Here is a 23,607-nt window from a genome sequence, read left to right on the forward strand (position 1 = left end):
GAATGCCGTTGTCACAGTTTATTTGAATAGCTTGTGACTTGACTGGGGACTGGGTGATGTGTGATTGACTTGTGAGGACATGTGAGGACGTGTCAGGACTTGTGAGGGTTTGTGAGGATTTTTGTGAGGACTTGTAAAACTTGTGAGGACATGTGAGGACTTGCAAGCACTTGGGAGGATGTGTAAAGACTTATGAGGACTTGTGAGGACTTGCGAAGAATTGGAAGGACTTGTAGAGGACTTGTGAGGACTTGTGAGGAATTAAAGAGCTTGTGAGGAATTGCGAGGACTTGTGAAGGACCTGTGAGGACATGTGAGGACTTGTGAGGACTTGTGAGGACATGTGAGGACTTGTGAGGACTTGCGAAGAATTGTAAGGACATGTGAGGACATGTGAGGACATGTGAGGAATTAAAGAACTTGTGAGGAATTGCAAGGACTTATGAGGAATTGCAAGGACTTGTGAAGGACCTGTGAGGACATGTGAGGACTTGTGAGGACTTGCAAAGAATTGTAAGGACTTGTGAGGACTTGTGAGGAATTAAAGAACTTGTGAAGGACCTGTGAGTACCTGTGAGGACTTGTGAGGACATGTGAGGACTTGCAAGCACATGCGAGGATGTGTGAGGACTTGCAAATAATTGCAGGGACTTGTGGAGGAATTGCAAGGAATTGCGAAGACTTGTGAAGGATCTGTGAAGACCTGTGAGGACTTGTGAGGACGTGTGAGGAATTAAAGGTCTTGTGAGGACTAGTGAGGACTTGCGAGGACTTGTGAGACTTGTGAGGTCTTGCGTAGACTTGTGAGGACTTGTGAGGAGTTCTGGGGACTTGTCAAACTTGCGAGGATTGCAAAGACTTGTAAAGACTGTTAAGGAATTCAAAGGACTTGTGATGGACTTGACTACAACACAGTTGATGTAGCTGGAAGCAAAATTCATCCCAAACTCACCTTGAACGGTTTGCCTTTGGCCACATACAACGTTGGCTCGGCTAAGAACTTCTCCCTCGCCTCAGTGGTAGAGAAGTAGTAGACCTTCTCCCGATACTTGGCTCCAATCTCTGGGTTACCGGGCCACAGGACGTAGTTCTCCTTGTACTGAACCGGGCAGAAATGCTTGGTGTCGCCAAACTGCTTCTTCTTGTTCTTCATCATCTCTTCATCCTGTTTTGACAGGAAAATTGAACAAAAATTTATTTTGGATCCGAATATGAAATTACGTGACGGTTCTGGAAGCCATTACTGGGACACTTCCAAGCCTGAACGCCCATCACACGGTGCGTTTTGTATAGCTGTTGACACGACGCTATTAAAAAGGGGAGTGCATTGTCAGAAATACCAAAGCAAGCTTTGGAACGTCCCAGTACTGGTAAAAAGCCAGCCCAGTAATGGTAAAAAGCCAGCTCAGTAATGGTAAAAAGCCAGCCAAGCAATGCTAAAAAGCCAGCTCAGTAATGGTAAAAAGCCAGCCCAGTAATGGTAAAAAGCCAGCCCAGTAATGATAAAAAGCCAGCCCAGTAATGGTAAGAAGCCAGCCCAGTAATGGTAAAAAGCCAGCCCAGTAATGGTAAAAAGCCAGCCCAGTGGTGATAAAAAGCCAGCCCAGTAATGGTAAAAAGCCAGCCCAGTAATGGTAAAAAGCCAGCCCACTACTGGTAAAAAGCCAGCCCAGTACTGGTAAAAAGCCAGCCCAGTAATGGTAAAAAGTCAGCCCAGTAATGGTAAAAAGTCAGCCCAGAAATAGTAAAAAACCAGCCCAGTAATGGTAAAAAAACCAGCCCAATAATGGTAAAAAACCAGCCCAGTAATGGTAAAAGCCAGCCCAGTAATGGTAAAAAGCCAGCCCAGTAATGGTAAAAAGCCAGCCCAGTAGTGGTAAAAAGCCAGCCCAGTAATGGTAACAAGCCAGCCAGTAATGGTAAAAAGCCAGCCCAGTAATGATAAAAAGCCAGCCCAGTAATGGTAAGAAGCCAGCCCAGTAATGGTAAAAAGCCAGCCCAGTAATGGTAAAAAGCCAGCCCAGTAATGGTAAAAAGCCAGCCCAGTGTTGATAAAAAGCCAGCCCAGTAATGGTAAAAAGCCAGCCCAGTGTTGATAAAAAGCCAGCCCAGTAATGGTAAAAAGCCAGCCCAGTAATGGTAAAAAGTCAGCCCAGTAATGGTAAAAAGCCAGCCCAGTAATGGTAAAAAGCCAGCCCAGTGATGGTAAAAAGCCAGCCCAGTAATGGTAAAAAGCCAGCCCAGTAATGGTAAAAGCCAGCCCAGTAATGGTAAAAAGCCAGCCCAGTAATGGTAAAAAAACCAGCCCAGTAATGGTAAAGAGCCAGCCCAGTAATGGTAAAAAGCCAGCCCAGTAATGGTAAAAAGCCACCCCAGTAATGGTAAAAAGCCACCCCAGTAATGGTAAAAAGCCAGCCCAGTAATGGTAAAAAGCCAGCCCAGCAATGGTAAAAAGCCAGCTCAGTAATGGTAAAAAGCCAGCCCCGTAATGGTAAAAAACCAGCCCAGTAATCACAAAAAGTGGGGGACTCTGAATTGATCTTGAGCCACTAAGAATTTGGTGCATACATGTTTAACCCTCTAAACATAGACTCCCATCCTTAAAAGCAACAGAAATAGCTCACCTCCTCTTCTTCCATTTCGTCGTCTTCTTCTGCCTCTGCGTCTTCTTCCTCCTCGTCCAGATCAATGCTGGTGTACTCCCAAGGCCGGTAGGAGAAAGGCTCTGGAAAAAAAGGGACAGCGAGATATCAAAACATAATAAAAACTAGAAATGCAGTTGTGAAGTTTGCTCTTCTTGTTTTTGCAAGACATTTTTGATAGAACAAAATGAGAAAGAAGAAATATTAATCAGAACAAAAACAAAGGCTTTACCGCAAATATGCAGAAAAGCTAATAAATTGCAGGGAATAACTCACGTTCTACTGCGGTAAAGGATTCCTTCATCAACTGCTCCACCGGGCGATTCTCAATATCCACCACGATAGGCTCCACGTTGAGCATGCCTGTCACTAACGCCTGGACCGAGGGCCACTCACGCTCAAAGTCGTTCCGCAACTCCTTGAACTGGGTGGTCTCCAGCCCCTCGGGGGGCAAGGGGTCCTCCACAGGGGGCGGGGTCTCCAGATGCTCCTCCTCCTCTTCTCCTTGCTCCGCCTCCTCGGTTCCTTTGCCTGGTTAAAGAATTTGAAGGGATTACGGTACTGTTTAGAAGTTGGATAAATGTTGGATATTTAGCCTTTTCCAAAAATGTTTTCTTAATTGCTGGACAATAACAATTTCTTCACTAATAAGCTTCCTTTGTTCCTGATAAATTTCCAAAAAAAAATTCCAGGAAAAATACAGAATTGGATATATTATAATATATTATAGGGAATATGATATATTACAATATGTTATAGTGTATAAAAGTTCCTTCCTGTTGCAGCTTCGTATCATTTCCTGGTAAAGTTACAAATAAAATCTGCAAATACAAAATGTATGCGTTGGAATGTTAAAGCAGCAAGATGAAAATAAACTGCACATGTACAAAACCAACAATTTTATAAATCTTACAATATTACTTATGGTGTGTTATAAAAATATGAATAATGAATCATACACGTATTTGAAGATAAAATCTACACATCAAACATTCAATCGCACAAAACTTGTAAAACATTTCTGATTTCCAGCTATGCAATATTACATTCCAAATAATGCGTTCTAAAAAACCCAAATAAAATTAAATTTAAGCAAATACTATTTTGTCAAAATTCAATGGATGTTTCAAAGATTCCATACGAAGTGAAAAATTCTTTACACTACAGTTCAAAGCTGTGATCACCAACACCATGCAAACGGATGAACATGAAAATGAGATGAATATGCATGAGATGAAGGGACCAATCACTGTGCTTCTTTTACCTTCTCCAGTCACCCCAGTAACATCACCTGATGGATTCTGTCCAATCACAGCCTTGGGAGGCTCAGTGGGCCCATCTAATATGCGAATGAGGATGTAAGGGTGGGCGGGGCCAAAGGGAATGAGGCAGGGTGTGATTTTTTTAAGTCAGAAAAAGTTAGTTGTGGGGATTTGTAGCAAAAAAAATGGCACAGTTTTTAGGGAGAGAATTGGGAAGGTTGTGATTTGAAGAGGAAAAATGAAATGTGGATGAAAATGTGTGAAACGGATGGTGCTAAAAATATTGGAATATATTTTTAAATCACATCAATGATAGAAAAAAATACACTGGGTCCTATGCATTTCTTATTCTAATAATTATATGCAAATGATCTCATTAATGCAAATACGGCTCCGCCCTCATATTTAAATCACATTCCTAATGTCACTGAGTTGGCATATAATATGCATTCATGTCAACCAATGGTATACCTGTACAATATGCAAGCCATGTTTGCAGTTGCTCCATTGTCATTGAAATGCATAACTTACTCTCATACATATTCATGAGCCAATGGTTTCTGGGTCGTTGTACTTCGGAAAAGTAATCAAAATATCGGTCTTGAGATTTACACAAGATTTTCAGCCGATGATCTATAAACCATGACACTTGGACAACTACTTGAGGAATGTTACACTGAATATGCATTAGGAACCCAAAAATGAATACACATTAGGCACCCAAAAATAAATACAGTATGGTCAACGTAACAACTTCAAGCCAATATTTAGTTGAATCAAGTGTGTAAGAAACAGTGTCATCCCTTATTAATTTCATTTGCACATTTGTAACTTGAATGAAACAAATGGTGAAAAAATCACTCTTATACCTCACACAGCTATAGTCTGAAGGAAAACAGCAAACACAACAATCAAAGCTAAACAAAAATATGTTTCAAACACACACCAAAAATTCATGACTTGAGAAATAGAAAGCAGCATTTTCTATTTTTTTTCTCTGTTTGAAAATCCTAGGCAAACCAAGAAACGAAAGAACTAAAAATGGATGACTCAATTGCAAGAGTGACAACAGCATGTAATTAAAAAAAATAAAAAAATTTTGGGACAATCCACAGCAAACCAAGACGTGTTTCATGCAGCAAGCAACGAGCGTTTCATACCTGATGTCTTAGCATCGACATCCATGCCAGAGATTGCCGTACTAGGCTCAGTAATGGTGGGCGTGGCTAGCGTAGCTGATGTGGGGGGCACGGGAAAGGGAATAAGCATGGTTCTTTCAGTTTAAATAAAGGCCGGTTCATTCTTCAAGCAAATGCGAAAGCGACACAAACTTGACGTCACAAAACGTTCGCTGCGAAATCACCGGAGTTGAAATGTGTTCAAAGTTTTCAGAATTTGCAGCATAAAACCTTGCAGTCAGCTTACAAATTTGCGGTAATGTTCGCTTTTGCACAGAGAATAAACTGGTCTTAACACCCTTTTCAGAGATAAAATGGTGTACTGTATATTTGGTTTTTAAGAGTCAACGCTTTCATCGATTACAAAGACAGCCACTTGACAGATCATCGTGCAGAGGGAAAGATAAAAAGGCAGGAACTAGAGGTACTCTACTAACACAGAGTGAGCAAAGCATTGTGCAAAGCTCCCTAGTCTAAGTATTTTTGGTACATTCTTGTAGCAGACAGCCACTTGACAGATCATCGTGCAGAGGAAAAAGACATAAAAGAGCAGTAACTTAAGGTACTCCACTAACACAGAGTGAGCAAAGCATTGTGCAAAGCTCCCTAGTCTAAGCATTTTTTGTTCCATCTTGATGCAGACAACCACTTGACAGATCATCGTGCAGAGGAAAAAAGACATAAAAGAGCAGTAACTAGAGGCACTCGACTAACACAGAGTGAGCAAAGCATTGTGCAAAGCTCCCTAGTCTAAGCATTTTTTGTTCAACCTTGTAGCAGACAGCCACTTGACAGATCATCGTGCAGAGGGAAAAAGACATAAAAGAGCAGTAACTAGAGGTTCTCTACTAACACAGAGTGAGCAAAGCATTGTGCAAAGCTCCCTAGTCTATGCATTTTTTGTACGATCTTGAAGCAGACAGCATTTGGATTTTACACTTGGGCAAAAGAAAAAGAGGAAAAAGTGCTGACACTAGAGACACATGAGCACAGGGCAAACAAGTGCATTCACACAGATGAGATGATGAGGAGAGTCTACCTCCGTCGTCCGTCGCCTCCCCCGCATCAGGCTCCGCCTCCTCTGGGGGTTCCTCGGCCTTCTCCGCCTCCCCGTCCTCTTTGTCCTCGCCTTCTTTTTCCTCCTCCTCCTCCTGTTTAGTCTCACCCTCTGAGGGGTCAGTGGTTGATGTTAGGTGGGAGTTAAAAATCCGTCACTTTAATGTGGCAAACATTAACTAATTTAAATAAGGGCAGGCAGCTTTAATTTTTTGGTACGAGTACTATGACGTATATGTAGGCAAACAGGCTTTTGTGTTTGCTGCCCTCATTGATGCGATTTGCTATTCTGAGCATTCTGGCTTTTAGCAGAGGGGACGGAGCAGTTTGTCAACTTTTCATTTTTACGGCCGAAACTCGTCTTATTTCATTTTCGATGTTGTAGGTTGTTTCTAATATATATACTCTTCCAAATTAGTCACTGTTTTGCCACATTAGAGTGACTGGTCTTTAAATGGTAATTAACCAAAGATGGGTGGGATGGACAAGTCCACTAATCCTAAGCATGCTCAATTTCAAATATCAAATTTCAGTATGTGTGTTCACAAATGTATTAAAATTTGAAACCTGAATGGTCATATTAGAATCATTTTATCCATTGCAAAAAAGTCTCAATAAAAAAGGAAGGAATATTTAGATGTTTTTAAAACAAAAGCAAATATTGATGACAAAATTCCAGGACCAAACAGTTAACTTGCTTCAGTGGGAAAACTGTTAAGAAAATTCCACTTTGCTGCCAGTTTAAACATGCCCAAAACACATGCAAGCGTGGATGTCAATGTTTCACTCATGCATGCACACATGCAGATCCAGCAGCTGCAACCGCCACTTCAAACAAACGTGTTTTTTTTTAAACGGCATTCAATTCAAAATCTTTTATATTAAAAACGAATGACTATGCCATCAAAATGAACACGCCTCCATGGAAGGCCAAACAATAAAACTGACCCAAGGTTTTAATATTGAATTATTTTTATTCAGATCCTAATTTTCTGGCACTGCTTCGCAGTAAATACTGCTTAGCAAATTCTGTGCTAAGCAAAAATTGGCAGAGTACCAGCCAACGGTTAATGTACATGACATTGGCTTTTGGTTGGTAACCTGTTTTTGCTAAGCAAAATCTCTTCTGTGCTTAGCAAATTCTGTGCTCAGCGGAAATTGGCAGAGTACCAGTCAACAGTAAATGTACATGACATTAGATCTCGGCTGGTAACCGGTGTTTGCTAAGCAAAATATCTTCTGTACTAAGCAGAATTCTGTGCCAAGCAGAAATTGGCAGAGTACCAGCCAGCAGTAAATGTACATGAAATTGGATTTTGGTTGGTAACCTGTTTTTGCTTAGCAAAATCTCTTCTGTGGTTAGCAGAATTCTGTGCTCAGCGAAAATTGGCAGAGTACCAGTCAACAGTAAATGTGCATGCCATTGGATTTTGGTTGGTAACCTGTTTTTGCTTGGCAAAATCTCTTCTGTGCTTAGCAAATTATGTGTTTAGCGGAAATTGGCAGATTAATTACCAGTCAACAGTAAATGTACATGACATGAGATTTTGGTTGGTAACCTGTTTTTGCTTAGCAAAATCTCTGCTTAGCAGAATTCTGTGCTAAGCGGAAATTGGCAGAGTACCAGTCAACAGTAAATGTACATTACTTGATTTTGGTTGGTAACCAGGTTGGGTGGTCTTAAGGAACATCATTTGTAATAAGATGGTTACCTTCTTCGCCTTCTTGGGCGCCTTCTCCGGCCTCCGCAGCCAGTCTCCTTTTCTCCTCTTCCTCTTCTCGTTTCTTCTCCTCCTGTTCCCTCTCTGTCTGCATCCTGTCAATCGACGATGCAGAAGAGCAAATAATACAAGTATGAGACTGAGTTAGCAGTGAAACCTTTACAAGTCCTTTCATCATAATTCGATCACAAATCACAAATCTCGAATCAAAGTTGGAGTCAAGTTAGGCAAAAAAAAAGTTTCTGCTTCCGATTATATGGCAATCGATAAACAGGGTAGTAAGGTACAGAATTTTTTTTTAGGGGGGGCAATTTTTTTGGTGTACGATCATATGGTTTGTGTATAACTATGCCTCCAGTGGTAAAAGTGCAAATAACGTTAAAGGCAATGACATATCACACGGACTGCTGTTAAACAACAACTTTTGGACACTTTTTCTAACATCACACGAAGCTTTACAAAAAAATACACTACCTCTCCGAATCCGTACTCCTTTAAATGGTAGGCATGCAAGAAACAATAAAACTTTGTAAAAACTGCATCGATGAAAGTTGAAAATAGGAATGATTTTGCACTGATCAAATTAGGTTTTGCCCTTCACCGAAGTTTAAACACTGTATACTCAGTGTGTTACCTGGTGAAGGGCAAAACCTAATTTGATTTATATCACCTCGACGCAAAAATTCCATCTTATAATAGATTTTGCATTGCTTAAAAAGTTATCACAATGATATGACACATTACCTGATAAGGAAAAATAAAACCGAACGTTGAAAATCCAAGATCACATTTGGACGCATACTCCTGTGTCTTGAGAAGTACTCATAGTTTCTTTAAGTAGTTTCAAAAAATGTGACCAAATGACACAGGAATAGTAGCTCCTTACCTTGCTTCTTCAAGGACTCTCGCCTTCTCTCTCTCCTCCTCGTCTTTCCTCTCCTGCATCTTGCGATCCACCTCCTCCTTGTTCAGCTTGTACCACCTCTTCAAGAGGTAGTTGCCGTTCTCACTGGGATCTTTCAGGAAGATGACTTCGTCTGGAGCCAGACCGCGGTCAATCAGGGCCGTCCAGTGCTCTCTGGTCTGGGGGAAGTTGTCTAGCACCCAACCACCAGCCCTGCAGGAATAGTTTACAAATATTGACTGCTTAGACTGGTGTGATATTAAAACTATAGACCAGTGGTGATCCATGTAGCCTGTTATTTCCCCAAAATGAAACAAGGTCAATCAGGGCAGTCCAGTGCTCTCTGGTCTGGGGGAAGTTGTCTAGTACCCAACCGCCAGCCCTGCAGGAAATAGTTTACAAATATTGACTGCTCAGACTGATGTGATATTAAAACTAGAGACCAGTGGTGATCCATGTTACCTTCTATTTCCCCCGGGGTATTAAGCAAACAGATTGTGCTTATAGGATCATCGATGGAAATAAAGAGTAATATTTACAAAATCATGTTTCGTGATCAAAAGGTTGTGCATGGGTTTTCAAGCGTTTTGTTTGTTTTCAATAACACCCCTCAAAATCCACAGAAAACTGTTGAAAACCTAACCTGTTGAAGTTTCAGCTCAGTGGATATTACACTTTTCATGAAAACAGTGAAAAGCCAAGCGCAACCTTTTTATCTGAAACACGATTTTGTCAATAGCATTCTTTATTTCCAAAAATCAGTCAATTGACTGATCGTTGGAAATCACAGACATTTCTTGAGTTCTTCTAAACGACAGCAAGCAAGACGGAATAATTTCACAGAGTGTTTAACACCAGTACGATCTTCAATCCAAGTAAGCTTTGTAAAAAGTAATAATAATAACAGGTTCTTATATAGCGCTTTTAACTAAGATCAAAGCGCTTTACATTATTATTACCCCTAATCATTGGGCCAATTAAACATTCCATATACCATCTCAGCTCCCTGGGGAGTATACAGCTCGATGCAGCCTGTTAGGCGCAAGGAAGCTAATTCAATCACAATAACCATCACTGCCTTCACAGGTACCCATTTACTCCTGGGTGGAGAGAGGCAATGAGTGACAAAGTGCCTTGCTCAAGGGCACACGCACCATAGCCCCAGGTTGGACTCGAACCCACAACCTGCAGCTTTACCCGCAGACCACGAATCCAATGCCCTTAACCACGAGGCCACAGCACTCCATGTGATTGTTGCGTCTCCTCAGTAATGGAGGATTACTCTATACTCACATTGGTCCTTTGAGGTCTTTCTTGCGTAGCTCCTTGTGTATTTCGGTCACGGCTTCTTCAAGCGCGTCCACGTATTGCTCCGGAGCCAGCGGATACGTCTGCTTCTCGGCTTCCTCCACCGCTGCGTCCACCATGATCTTGACCTCCGGGTGTGTCTCGTCGACCTCAATGGTGGGCGGGGCGTGAGCGGTGACTGTCGTGGTGGCCTCGGTGGGGTCTTGGGAGGGGGCTGGCTCCGAGACGATGGTGGAGTCTTTGAGAGTGGAAGTATCACCTTATGACAAGATTGCAAGAGTTGTAATCAATGACTGCAACTATCACAAGTGAATGCACGTCGCATGTCATCACAAGTAATCACAAGTAATCACAAGTGATCACAAAACATCACAAGTCATCACAAAACATCACAAGTTATCACAAGTGACTGCAAGTCATAAAAAGAATTTCCAAGTATCACCTCCTGACAACATTTAAGGTTTTAAGAGTGGAAGTATCACCTTACGACAAGATTGTAAGAGTTGTAATCAATGATTGCGACTGATCACAAGTCATCACATGTCATCACAAGTCATATTATGTTCTTCCAAGTCATCGCAAATGATTACAAGTCATCGCAAATGATCACAAGTCATCACAAATGATCACAAGTCATCGCAAATGATCACAAGTCATCGCAGATGATCACAAGTCATCACAAATGATCACAAGTCATCACAAATGATAAAGTCATTGAAAATTATCAAAGATATCACAAGACATTGCAAGTCATCATAAGTTATCCAAAGTCATCACAAGTGCTCACAAACGATATAAAGTGATCACAAATAATTGCAAGTCGACATATTCATTGCAGGCCATCGTAAACGGTCCCATTTACCTGCATATAGTCGTACAATAAAGAATTTTAGAGTTTACAATTTTGTGTGTGTGTAAAACAGTACTTCGTCACAATAAAAACCACAGCAAATTAATCCTGTCAGTTATTTTTTTTTAATATGCAATGAGTTGAGATGAAATCTATCTTACCGTCGTCACCTTCTTTCTTATCTGCTTCACTTTGTGATGGCTCTGGTAATGTGAAATGAAAATGATATGAAAAATGCAAATGAGTTAATTTTAGTCCATGATTGATATGGATAAAAAAGTGTGGTGAGTGATACGTGCCAATGATTCTCCATGTCACTCCTGAATCTGTTTCACCTATTAAATAATTGCGTAAAAACAAAACAAAAAAGATTTGCCTACTTTTATCTGTTATTAAAGTACACGAATGTTTGGTGAGCTCCAAATGCTGTATTCCATTTCAAAAGAATTATTTTCATCCTGACAATTTTTAGCTAAAAAGACAAATTAATGGCTCAAAACTGTAGTTCTGACAGGCTTTTCGTAATTTACTTTTCAGAAATTCTGTTGTCATTCTGTACACAATTACTCATAAAAGGGATACATTTCTGCAACTTTGTGAAAGTTTGTGAAAAGTTAGAAGAACATTTTATGTTAACTGTGGTGAAACTTCTTGAAGTAGAACATTAAATATTGACAAGGAAGCCTGCATTTCAACAGGATTAAGTGCTAAATTAGAAAAAAAAGGAAAATTATATTTTCAGAAACGAATGAAATTCGGAGGTGACTTTCATGAATAATGAGTTTTGTCAATGACAATGATGCTAATTTGAAAATTACATTTTAAGCTGAATTAAATTAATGTTTATATACATGTATATTGTATCCCTATATTTTTATAAAAAGGAAATGCTAAATTAATATTTGTAAACAAAAAGTACAGAATTAAGATTGTTCATACACATTTGTTTTGATAAGAAGTGAAATATTTCAGCTTTAGAGAAAATAAAGTGACGTGGAAAAAGTGAGGATTAAAATGTGAAATTAATCATCACAGAAACTTGATTTTATTCACAGATAACGGAGTCACACTTTAAAAAAATTATTGAACTCTTCCAAATGAACACAGAAATTTACAGGATACAAAGAGTTAAGAAGAAATGTTATTTCACAACCAGAATCAAAACACACATAAACATAAGTAAAGAGAATTCGGGAATAAATGTAAGAAATATGTTTATGAGACATTTACAAGTTGTTTTTGAGGTAGGCTATGGTGCCCTTCACCTGTAAAATAAAAATCATACATGTGGTCATCTTTGGATGGCAATGTTGTCATGGTGATAGTGAAGGTGTAACACAGCAAACCACAGCAAAACTGAAAAGAGTGAGAGCAGCGATCATGGCAACCGGCTAAAAACGCCAATGGTAATCCCTGTGTGTATGCATGGATACCGGTTGATAGACTGGTCACCTGTCCGCTGTGGCTACTTCGGAGCCAAGAAATTGAATGGCTACTGAAGTTGGAGTACATGAGTGACCAAACACATGAGAAACAAAAAGTTCACAGCAAACCAGGGAAAAAGAAAATGGAGGAAAAAAGGAAGGAATTTCCACGGCAAACCAGGAAGGGATGATCCGAGTCCGATGAATTTGGATTTCTCTCTACCTTCGCTGTCCCCAACAGCCTCTTCCCGCTCGTTTTCTGTCCCCTCACCCGAGTCGTCCTCCTTCTCCCCCTCTGGGAGAGTGGGCTGGTCTGATTCTGGTTCAGCTCTGTCAGCATCTGTATCGGTGTCGGCCTTCTCTTTTTCTTCTGCGTAGGGGTGTTTTTTTAAATAGTTGTAGGGAGGGTGAGGAATTTGGAGTTAAAAATTGTAATTACCTAAACGTGATCAACTATGGAAAAGTAAAGCAAAGCATGTACAGATCATTTTTGCAACAATTATACAAGCTTTCTAATGTCCAATTTTTCTGAATTGAAAATTTTGTTTTAAGCACTGATTTCATAAATCAATTCCTAAACATTTATGAAGTTTACCCATCTCTATTGGTTGAGAGCCCATCCTTGTGGGTGGTTTTCTGCCTCACATCACTTATGCCAATCTCCATATATGGAGATGTTTAACACTACGCGCGCGAGGCAACTACCATAACCATGGCCAGAGGGGTGTTTCACAAAACATGAAGTAAATAAATTTGTTGAGCAATTTGTTGAGCTGTATGGCATTTAGCTCATGATCAGCTTGAATGAAAAGCATGCTTATTTCATCTCAAATGAAATTCACCTCAAAATGAAATTACAAATTAATGTAAAAGGTATATTAATTACTGAATTAAAGTTGGTTAAACGTGCACTTAGTAATTTTGTTAGCCCAGCACCTAGCAATTTAAAATTTGTGCAATAAGTAATAAACTGCATTTAATCAAATCCTTAAAGTCCTTTACAATCCTTTTACAATCTAGAGAAGTGCTGTACTTATGAATTCCCTATCTTACGATAGATCAACATCGCTTGAAAGTTAGGCAGATCGTGTATTTAATGTCTGTCAGGGCTAGAGTGCCATAAAAGAGTTAGGCAAACTTTACATACACTGTCAATCAGGGTGCTTTAATATAAAGTAAGGCATGAAACTTCCATATTTCCCTAACCTTCCACAATCCTCCCCAATCCTCTTTGCAAAATGGAGGATTTTGCGGGGTTTAGGCTACTTGGCAAGTGTGTTGCTGATTTCAGAGGATGCACTGTGTCAAGGTCTTGGGCCGGACCTTGTGTTGTTGATGCTCAGCCATGCATAAATTTAGACCTATTATACTTGAAATCCTCCGCAATGCTCTAGGATGTCACTGGCTCTGCCTCAATTACATACTGACAGTGATTGTCGGAGGATTTTGCAGGATTGAGGCATTGGTCACTCCTCTAAGGACCACATTCAAGAACTAACAGATGATTTTGCAGGATTGAGGCTGTATGCTATTTTTACAAGGAGGCAGTTGGAGGATTTTGCAGGATTGAGGTTGCATCCTAGCAAAAATGCCTAGGGAGTTAGGGTTAATTAATGTTAGTTCAATTCTTTATTTCCTTAAAATAAAACTATGGGCCAAAACATCTACAATACCAGAATTAAACCCCCGAAAAAGAACCTCACTGACCAAGTAACATACATGTATGTAACAAAAGCATCTTTGTCCTTTTGTATGATAAAACATCAAAATTTCCAATCATGACCAAAACTTCACTTTCAATTGAAATGCAAGCAGTGTGGAATTTCCTTTTTCGTGGTGGAATTTCCTTTTTCGTGGTGAAACATGGAGTCGTATGATAACAAAATCAAAATGAAATTTTATAAATGAGTAAGAAAAGGATGTATAAACATCTTGCGACAAGGTCTAAATCTGATTTTAATTAGGAAAAAAGGTGTAATTCTAGATGAAATCTGTGGACTAACATATTTATAATGAGAGTAGAGACGTGTTTTACGCTTTGTGGTTGATGCAATTCGCTCTTCTCACACAATAAGAAAAGCTGGTTCAGTGATCTGAACCCCGACACGGGAATCACTGAACCGGCTATATTTATTGTGTAAAGTTGCCAGATCGAGGCTCTGCGTGCCCATGGCGGAAGTGTGAAAAGAGCGAATGATTGTGAACCATGACTGTTCATTGAAACACAGTGTGGTAAACTCAATACACATGAGTAAGCAATGAAGTATACAAATGAAATGGCTGATTGCAACAACCAAAAAAAGAAACTAAAAACCCACAAAATTACAAGTAAATGTGCTGTTGTTAAAATCAGTGTCACAGCCAAACCCTCTCCTGTGTCTATCAAGTACACATACGTTTGTTTATGGTGTAAATCAAGCATTTTTTTGTTCCTCTTCCCTTTTCTTTTGTTTATACTCTAACTTTTTGCAACAGCTCTCATTGGTTTTGTACACGTTTTCTAATTGAGGTCGTCCTCGATTTGGTTCCTGTCCTCGATTCATCGATGATGTTGCACGTGTGTGTCCTCAATTTACACCATAAACAAATGAATGTAGACATTCCATCTGATATACCATATTATACGTGTTTTCAGTACACTTAGAGACTTGAAGGAAAAACAAGACTCAATAATAACACTACACTGTGAGTTCACCTTACTTTGTGTCAATAATTGTGAGATTGGTAGGTGTTGCACTTTGGGGTGAGGGTTGGTGAGGGTTTGAGGTGGGCAGTGGGGAAGATTAGGGCAGGGATCCTACACACAAGGATGAACGACTCGGCCCAACTCCTGGTTAGACGCGTGATAACGGCCTGTACTGGTGGCAAATACCATGAATACTTTTCAACAAAGACCACTGCGCGCGGTGGCTTTCAGATTTGCAAGGTTCTTCCCCCGATCTGGCCTCGAAGTCTGTCAAGCCAGCGAATTATATTTTTGAATATTCATGAGTCTACGTTTTTGGTCTTTATTATTGAATTCTGATAAGTGATAACTATAACCATGGTAATGCCGAGCACAATATCTTTAGCTTTAAGATGAACAATGAAATGTCGCTTTTGTTTCATCGGTTCGGCATCCTTTCTCTCTAAAACTTTTTAATAAAAGCTGAATTAAAAACGAAATTTGGGTAAACGGTGTTCTCCTCGAAATTTGACGTTTATTTCCCGGGTAAATACTTCATCTATGACGACAAAAACTGCACAATACCATCTGTTATATCCTGAAGAATTTATTTTTAAAATAATTTGGAACAATTATATCTTAAATAAGAAGTAGTTTTACTTACAGTTTTATGAATATTTCCGTTTTAGATGTTGTGCAAAAACCCAACACAATGGCACATCTGGAAAATTCGCGATTACGCGCCAATGGGTATTAATGCTCGTTATCACGTGTCTAACCAATTAAGGCAAGTCCGCTCAGTGCATTTTGTACTAGAGCTCAGAACAGTCGTTTATCCTGGTGTCTAGGATCCGTGATTAGGGTGGGGGTGTACATGGGGTTCGGGGTGGGATTAGGAATGGAGTTGGGTTGTGTCAGGGTTGGGGTAGGGGGTTTTGGTGCGGTTGGGTCAGGGTTGGGGATAGGGCTTTGGGGTGAGGTTGAGGGCAGGGTGGTGTTGGGTTTGGGGTCTGAATTTTGGGTGGGGATGGGATTGAGAGTAGGGTTGGGGGAGGGAAGGGTAGGCAGAGGTAGGGATTGGAGGGGGACAAATTGGGTTTGGAGTGGAGTGGGGTGAGGGTGGGGTGGGTTGAGGGTGGGTCAGGGGTGCGGTTTGTCAGCATGGTTAATGCAAAGCAACGTGCACATATCGAGTTGGTCGGGTTACACCAATGAGCGGGGTGGGGGTTGGGCTAGTGATAAGCCAAACGGGAGGTCACATGACCCAATACCTTGTTCGTCCATGTCATCTCCATCGCCCTCTGACGCAGCTGTTTCAAGTTTTGTACGAAAAGCAACAACGATTTTCATATTCAATGACAATTTTTATAAAAAATAACTAAAAAACTTAAAATGGCTTCAATTAAAGTCAACAGCAAAATACAAAATCCACAAAATTCTACATAGGTAAGAAAAAAGTACACGATAATTCATAGGTGCTGGCAAATTAAGGTATCTCGTCGCAGCAGTCAAAATCAATCGAGCGACTGGTTTTTAACAGTTCCTCGTTAATTTGATATAGCCATGCTTTGACAGGAGGTGATTGAATATGCCAGCTGTACTTACCAGTTACCTCTTTTGTCTGTTGATGGAATTCGACTAGCCAGAGTGGTTATAGGACTCACTCAATAATGGCCATCTCTGTAAAAGAACTGCAGCTGCGTATTTTACGCAATCAAGTACGCATTGCGCAGTGTTGAAAATGTTCCAAACCCACGCTTGTGGCTCGAAGTGTGTTCGAAATATGACACAGCCGATGCGCGTTACGCAAGTTGATGCTCAAAATGCCGATGCAAGTGGATGGTCCGTAGGAAATAAATCATTTGAACGAGACCTATACAAATGTGATCGGACTGTTTTTTACTAGTCTGTATACAAATGCATGGCAAAGGAAGTGGAAGAATTTTTGACGGTCTGTGAATGATCACACAATAGGATGGTTTCAATATTAAGTTTATCCTTCACCGATGTATTATATAAACACTGTATACTCATACAAACTGAAATTTGTATCCTTGTGGAGACATTTCTTTGATCTCGTGTACTAAAGTTTTCGAGTTTGAAAGTACAGTTTCAAAATGCTCTTATTTTAACCAGAATTAATTTCCTTGGCTGAAATTCGGACTTAATATTCCTTTTTCTAAAACTCTACCATTTGCGACGGATCAACATACCTTGGAGATTCCTCGTTTTTGAGTAATATCCATATATCTATTTCGTGAAAACCTTGTGGAGACGTATTCGTCTATAGAAATTGCCCTGTGGAGACGTATACAATCTTTTGTTCCCTATTGTGTGCATGTCTCCAGAGGGCACGGTGTACCAGATCAGTGTAACCCTATACAGTGTTTACATAACAGGTTGGTGAAGGGCAAAACCTTGTGGAGACGTATTCATCTAAAGAAATTGCCCTGTGGAGACGTATACAATCTTTTGTTCCCTATTGTGTGCATGTCTCCAGAGGGCACGGTGTGCCAGATCAGTGTAACCCCATACAGTGTTTACATAACAGGTCGGTGAAGGGCAAACCCAATATTGAATTTACATCACCCGGACGCTAACTCCACCTTATGAATAGGAGGGTTAATGACTTACTCTCTTCTTTTTCTCGTAGTCTGGCCTTGACCGTAGCGATGGCCGACTCCAAAGCCTCCTGCTTATGCAGCTCCACCTGCTTGGCCTTGTGCACCGCCATCCGCGACTTGATGAGCTCGTCCAAATCCAACACCTGTATGCAAATATATGCAAATGTATGCGAATATCAGCTGGGAACCAGTCACTAGCAATGTACATGGCATGACATTTTGGCTGGTAACCTGTTTTTGCTATGCAAATTTTTTTGCTATGCACCGCCATCCGAGACTTGATGAACTCATTCAAATCCAACACCTGTATGCAAATATATTCAAATGTATGCAAATATCAGCTGAGAACCAGTCACAAGCAATGTACATTGCATGCCATTTTGGCTGGTAACCTGTTTTTGCTATGCAAATTATTTTGCTATGCACCGCCATCCGAGACTTGATGAGCTCGTCCAAATCCAACACCTGTATGCAAATATATGCAAATGTATGCAAATATCAGCGTGGAACCAGTCACACGCAATGTACATCGCATGACATTTCGGCTGGTAACCTGCTTTTGCTATGCAAATTATTTTGCTATGCAACGCCATCTGAGACTAGCAATGTACATGGCATGACATTTTGGCTGGTAACCTGTTTTTGCTATGCAAATTTTTTTGCTATGCACCGCCATCCGAGACTTGATGAACTCATTCAAATCCAACACCTGTATGCAAATATATTCAAATGTATGCAAATATCAGCTGAGAACCAGTCACAAGCAATGTACATTGCATGCCATTTTGGCTGGTAACCTGTTTTTGCTATGCAAATTATTTTGCTATGCACCGCCATCCGAGACTTGATGAGCTCATTCAATTCCAACACCTGTATGCAAATACATGCAAATGTTGCAAATATCAGCTGAAAACCAGTCACAAGCAATGTACATTGCACGATGTTTTGGCTGGTAACCTGTTTTTGTACCTACCCTGCCGTTAAACTTGTGAGCCAGCAGATGGCACATGGTGGTCTTTCCGGATAGTGGCGCGCCGACCACGCACAGCTTGCAAGGGGGACGGGGCTGAGGGCTGACCAGATACGGCCGGGGATTCTTCAAGAACTTCTCCATGGCCTCGGGGCTGGACATGACGTAGATCTTGTCGAGAAACCTTGGCAAAAAAAAAGAGGAAGAACAAAGACGTTGACAAAATGGGGTCCCGCAATACAGGGCTGGATAGTTGATTAGAAGAGCACCGGAACGGCGATCCGGAGGTTGCAGGTTCAAACCCCGCTCCAGTCAATTATGAATAAGAGTGACTTAGTTTAAACTTGACTTCTGCCTCACCCTACTGCAAACTCAGGTTTCCCGGGAACCACGTTGCCCTTCTGCAGCTCCACGGGGCACATCCTAGCCCAGCGGCTGCGCCGCCAGCGGTACCGCGGCGCCACCATGTTGGTCCCTCCGAGCGTCCGCATCAGCTCCTCCGTCTCGATGTCCTCGGGGATGTCCTCCTCGTCCTGGTTCTGGAGACGGATCGGGACCGCGGCGCGGCGCAGGACGAAAGTGTTCAGCTTCATCATGAGTTCCTTGAAGAGGTTTACAGCTGGCTTGTTGGCATCCATTTCAATGAGATATTGTTGAGGGTGGTCTGCGATGTAATCCTAAAGAGGACGAAGAATATTTATGTGCCGTCTCTTAGCTCAAATGGTTACTCATCACAACATACGATCCATTTTACGATAATTTGGATGCATCGCTGGACATCATTCAATCTTAGCCATGATGGTCTACGAGACTGATTTCCGTAGACTAACTTTAAGTGCGGGAAGTGTATTTTTGTACACAACATGATGACTGTTTTATGTATTTACTCGACAACAATAAACAGATATCAGATACTTCAGCTGAGTTGATCTGATACACCGTGCCCTCTGGAGACATGCACACAATTGGGAACAAAACATTGTATACGCCTCCACAGAGCAATTTCTATAGATGAATACGTCTCCACAAGGTTTACACAAAATAGATATATGGATTTTACTTAAAAACTAGGAATTTCCAAGGTATGTTGATCTGTCGCAAATGGTAGAGTTTTAGAAAAGGGATATTAAGCCCGAATTTCAGCCAAGGAAATTAATTCTGGTTAAAATAAGAGCATTTTGAAACTGCTTTCAAACTCGAAAACTTAAGTACAGAAGAACAAAGAAATGTCTCCACAAGGATACAAATTTCAGTATGGGTGTGTGTTGCATCTCTTGAAAAGTCTCACACACAAAATGGGTACGTTACTTTCACTATTTTTTATTTTAATTGATAAATTTATTCATTTCATCTATAGAATTTCTACTCAGTTTATCGATTTTTAGGTCTTTAAATTTCAAACAAAAATTGATTACCTCAAGCATTCTGAGCATTTTGTCCTTGTAAGCGACAATGTTCTCTTGGGCGTGATAGAGCATGTCCTCCGGTCTCCGCACCAGCCGCTCAATGATCTCAAAGCTCAATTCTTCTCTTGGCTCCTCCTCCCCCTGTATTAAGTGAATGGATAACAAATTAGCATATTCATGAGCAGCTGCTCAATGACCTCAAAGCCCAATTCCACTCTTGGCTTCTCCTCCCCTGAATCACATCACAAGAGTTAAGTTAAAAAAAGAAGAAGCAAATTTCCATATTCATAAGCAGCTGCTCAATGCCCTTAAGAGCTCCATTTTTTATCTCTTGGCTCCTTTTCCACCAACTGGACGACAGAGTTCAGTGAATGTGGCTAATATGAATATTCATGAGAAGCTGCTCAGTGACCTCAAAGCTCAATTCCTCTCTGGGCTCCTCCTCCCCTGAATCAGATAACAATATAAAAATGAATGTACATCATTTTTGCATATTTATAAGCAGCCACTAAATTCTACTCTTGGCTCCTCCTTCCCTGAATCAGCTCACAACGAATGGACAGCATTTTGCATATTCATAAGCAGCCACTAAATTCTACTCTTGGCTCCTCCTCCCCCTGAATCAGATCACAACGAATGGACATCATTTTTGCATATTCATAAGCAGCCACTAAACTCTGCCCTTGGCTCCTCCTCCCCTGATCAGATAACAAGAGAGTTCAGATAATAGATATAATCTATACTCCTGTGTCGGAGAGGCAATTACAGTAAAGTGTCTTGCCCAAGGACACACTTACCTCCTCATCACCCATGCGTTCCTCCGCCTCCTCCTCCTCTTCTTCTTCTTCTTCCTCCTCCCCTTCCCCATCCTGGCTGGGCTTTGGCTCCGGCTTGTCTGGGTTCCAGACTTCACTGGTGTACAGGATGTTGCTGGCTGGGTCCACTCGCTGGCCAGCGCGTCGATTCTTCAAGTCTTGGTCCGGCATCTGAAGAGGACAGATTTGGGGACATGGCTCAATGTAAAATGCTACAAATGTCACTATAAAGGTTTGGAGACAGTTCGACGAATTCTGCAAATTCTGTCATCACTATAAACTAAGTCTACTCTGAGCCAAGTTTCTGTGGCAGTCAAGTTTTTGGCAAGCTTTAATAAAGACAGTAGACTTTTAATGTATAATGCTGCAAATGTCACTATAAAGGTTTGGAGACTGTTCGACGATTCTGCAAATTCTGTCATCACTATAAACTAAGTCTTCTCCGAGCCAAGTTTCTGTGGCAGTCAAGTTTTCGGCAAGCTTCAATAAAGACAGTAGACTTTTAATGTATAATGCTGCAAATGTCACTATAAAGGTTTGGAGACTGTTCGACGAATTCTGCAAATTCTGTCATCACTAAGTCTTCTCTGAGCCAAGTTTCTGTGGCAGTCAAGTTTTCGGCAAGCTTCAATAAAGACAGTAGACTATCTGTCAACATGTCCGACGACTGTCTGCAGAAGTCGGCAGAATTCTGCCAAACTCTCAAGTCACTAAAAGAACAAGCCATTTTTCTCTCAGTCTTCTTAAGGCAATCAAATTAAGGGGCAATTTTGAATAATTTAGTCTGCAGAGTGAAGATGTCGGCAGAATTCTGAAAGTAGCTTATGACCAAGTTTCCATTCTCTGTCCAATCTCAAATTTAGGGCAGGCTTCATAGAAAACTCGGCGGGCTGTCGACGGAATTTTGCAGAATTCTGCAGTTGCTTAGGACAAAGTCTTCATGCTCTGACCTGTGTTTATGAGGCACAAATGCATTTGGGTAGAGGAAACAAAAAGTATTTTAAGACTGGCATTCCAGAGCAATATTGGAGAGAATTATTCCGAAAATTTGATTTCGGTACTCAAAAAGTTCACCGATTGAAATGGTCAGTGACTGCTTGAAAACTTGACTTTGTAATTGTTCAGAGTCTAGCAATAATGATAATAATTTGTAGTTATAAAGTGCACAAATCTACCAGTATTGGTGCTCAAGACGCTACATCATTATTTCCCTGCTCATTGGGATAATGAAACATTCCTAATACCATCTCAGCTCCCTAGGGAGTATAGAGCTCCATGCTGCCATTTCGGGGCAAAGCAGCTAAAATCAACCACAATAACCATCTCTGCCCTCACAGGTACCCATTTACTCCTGGGTGGAGAGAAGCAATGAGTGACAAAGTGCAGTGCCCAAGGGTACACGTACCACAACCTCAGGCTGGACTCGAACCCACAACCTGCAGAATTACCCACAAACCACGTATTCAATGCTCCACGCGGCCGAGTATAGTCAATGGAAAATGCATAAAATTCCCTTGTCTGAACAAAAATCTATTTGAGTCAACCGTAGTCCCTCCAAAAATGTTAGGATTGGTTCGACTCTGGTATCCTGGTCAAAAATGGGTTAGTTTCTGCTCTCTTACCCTGAGATTAATGATGAAATCCGGTTTGAGGGTCCAGTTCTTGACCAGCTCTAGCTGGTCCGTCACCTTCATGTAGTCTTCGCTCAGAGAGGGAAAGCCGTCCAAGACATAACCTGTCAACAATCCAATCAAATTTAAAGGCATATAGGATCATTTGATTTTTAGTGTATTTCGTTCGTTTCCAATAATAACGCCACTCAAAATCCGAAGAAGAATATTCAAAACCTAACCTGTTGAAGTTTCAGCTCAGTGGATATTACACTTTTTCGCGAAATTTGTGAAAAACCATGCACAACCTTTTGATCACTAAACAAAGTTTTGTCTACAGCACGCTTTATTTCCAGAAATCAGTCAATTGACTGATCGTTGGAAATCATCTACATTTCTTGATTTTTTTTCTAAATGACAGCAAGCCAGACGGAATAATTTCACAGAGTGTTTAGTACCAGTACGCTCTTTATTCCAAGTAAATTTTTTGATTATTTGGTAGGTTTTGAACTTGCTAGAACTGACTTGTGATTTACTTGTAACCTGATGTTTGATTCACTTTAATGACTCAACTTGTAAATGTACTTTTAATCCACCAAAACTACCTTAAGTACAAGGCTGCAATACACTTAGAATTATCAGTGACTGACCGTGGTGTGCAACCTCGGGCGAGTTGATCTTCTCCTCGATCAGCCGCGCCACCATCTCCTCGGGAACAGCGCCCCCGCGCTGCAGGATCTCCTGCAACCGGTGCCCCGTCTCGGTACCCAAGTCGATGTGTTGTAAGATGAGGTCGGTGGCGTGGACCAGCTCGCAGCGCCAGGTCTGGGCCAGGCGGCGTGCTAGGGCCGTCTTGCCGGCGCCGGGCTTGCCCAGGACGATGAAGCAAGTAGGCTTGGAGTGCAGGAAACGCAGCTCGGCCTGTGAACAGTTTGGCAAAATCAAAAAGATTACTTGAAATAGTTTGAATGTTGATTTTTGTTACTTTCACAAAATTCTTTGATTGACATGCAAGCTGTGCCAACGACTTGCCCGCTTTTTCTGTTCATGGTCCGTCGACGGAGCTTGACTAGTCACAGTGCTTGCTTGACATATGATCTGACTGTTTGTGTCTAGCCTGTCTTAAAAGTATAGCAGGGGAAGTCCATGGAGATTTGGACTGTGACTGTTTA

General features: G+C 41.1%; 1 protein-coding gene across 9 annotated transcripts in view; it reads right to left on the reverse strand.

Annotated features, from left to right (window-relative positions):
* The window catches only part of LOC119730153 (adenylate kinase 9-like), a 44,318-nt gene that overhangs the window by 18,150 nt on the left and 2,561 nt on the right, over positions 1-23,607 (reverse strand). For 2 of the 9 annotated variants that reach the window (XM_038202926.1, XM_038202925.1), the window contains exons 3-21: positions 23,086-23,356; positions 22,448-22,560; positions 20,808-20,996; positions 20,020-20,151; positions 18,965-19,281; positions 18,608-18,788; positions 17,645-17,777; positions 16,282-16,320; positions 12,569-12,715; positions 11,083-11,124; positions 10,057-10,330; positions 8,746-8,976; positions 7,851-7,954; positions 6,122-6,250; positions 5,065-5,139; positions 3,907-3,981; positions 2,919-3,173; positions 2,625-2,725; positions 953-1,165 (exon numbers count right to left, since the gene is read on the reverse strand). In XM_038202926.1, coding sequence (XP_038058854.1) covers positions 953-1,165; positions 2,625-2,725; positions 2,919-3,173; positions 3,907-3,981; positions 5,065-5,139; positions 6,122-6,250; positions 7,851-7,954; positions 8,746-8,976; positions 10,057-10,330; positions 11,083-11,124; positions 12,569-12,715; positions 16,282-16,320; positions 17,645-17,777; positions 18,608-18,788; positions 18,965-19,281; positions 20,020-20,151; positions 20,808-20,996; positions 22,448-22,560; positions 23,086-23,356 — 3,021 coding nt within the window. The remainder of the gene's footprint in view (positions 1-952; positions 1,166-2,624; positions 2,726-2,918; positions 3,174-3,906; positions 3,982-5,064; positions 5,140-6,121; positions 6,251-7,850; positions 7,955-8,745; positions 8,977-10,056; positions 10,331-11,082; positions 11,125-12,568; positions 12,716-16,281; positions 16,321-17,644; positions 17,778-18,607; positions 18,789-18,964; positions 19,282-20,019; positions 20,152-20,807; positions 20,997-22,447; positions 22,561-23,085; positions 23,357-23,607) is intronic. The other 7 variants (XM_038202927.1, XM_038202928.1, XM_038202930.1 and 4 more) reach the window with 7 other exon arrangements.

The sequence above is a fragment of the Patiria miniata genome, unplaced genomic scaffold (genome assembly GCF_015706575.1).
Source record: "Patiria miniata isolate m_02_andy unplaced genomic scaffold, ASM1570657v1 HiC_scaffold_22, whole genome shotgun sequence".
Lineage (NCBI taxonomy): Eukaryota > Metazoa > Echinodermata > Asteroidea > Valvatida > Asterinidae > Patiria > Patiria miniata.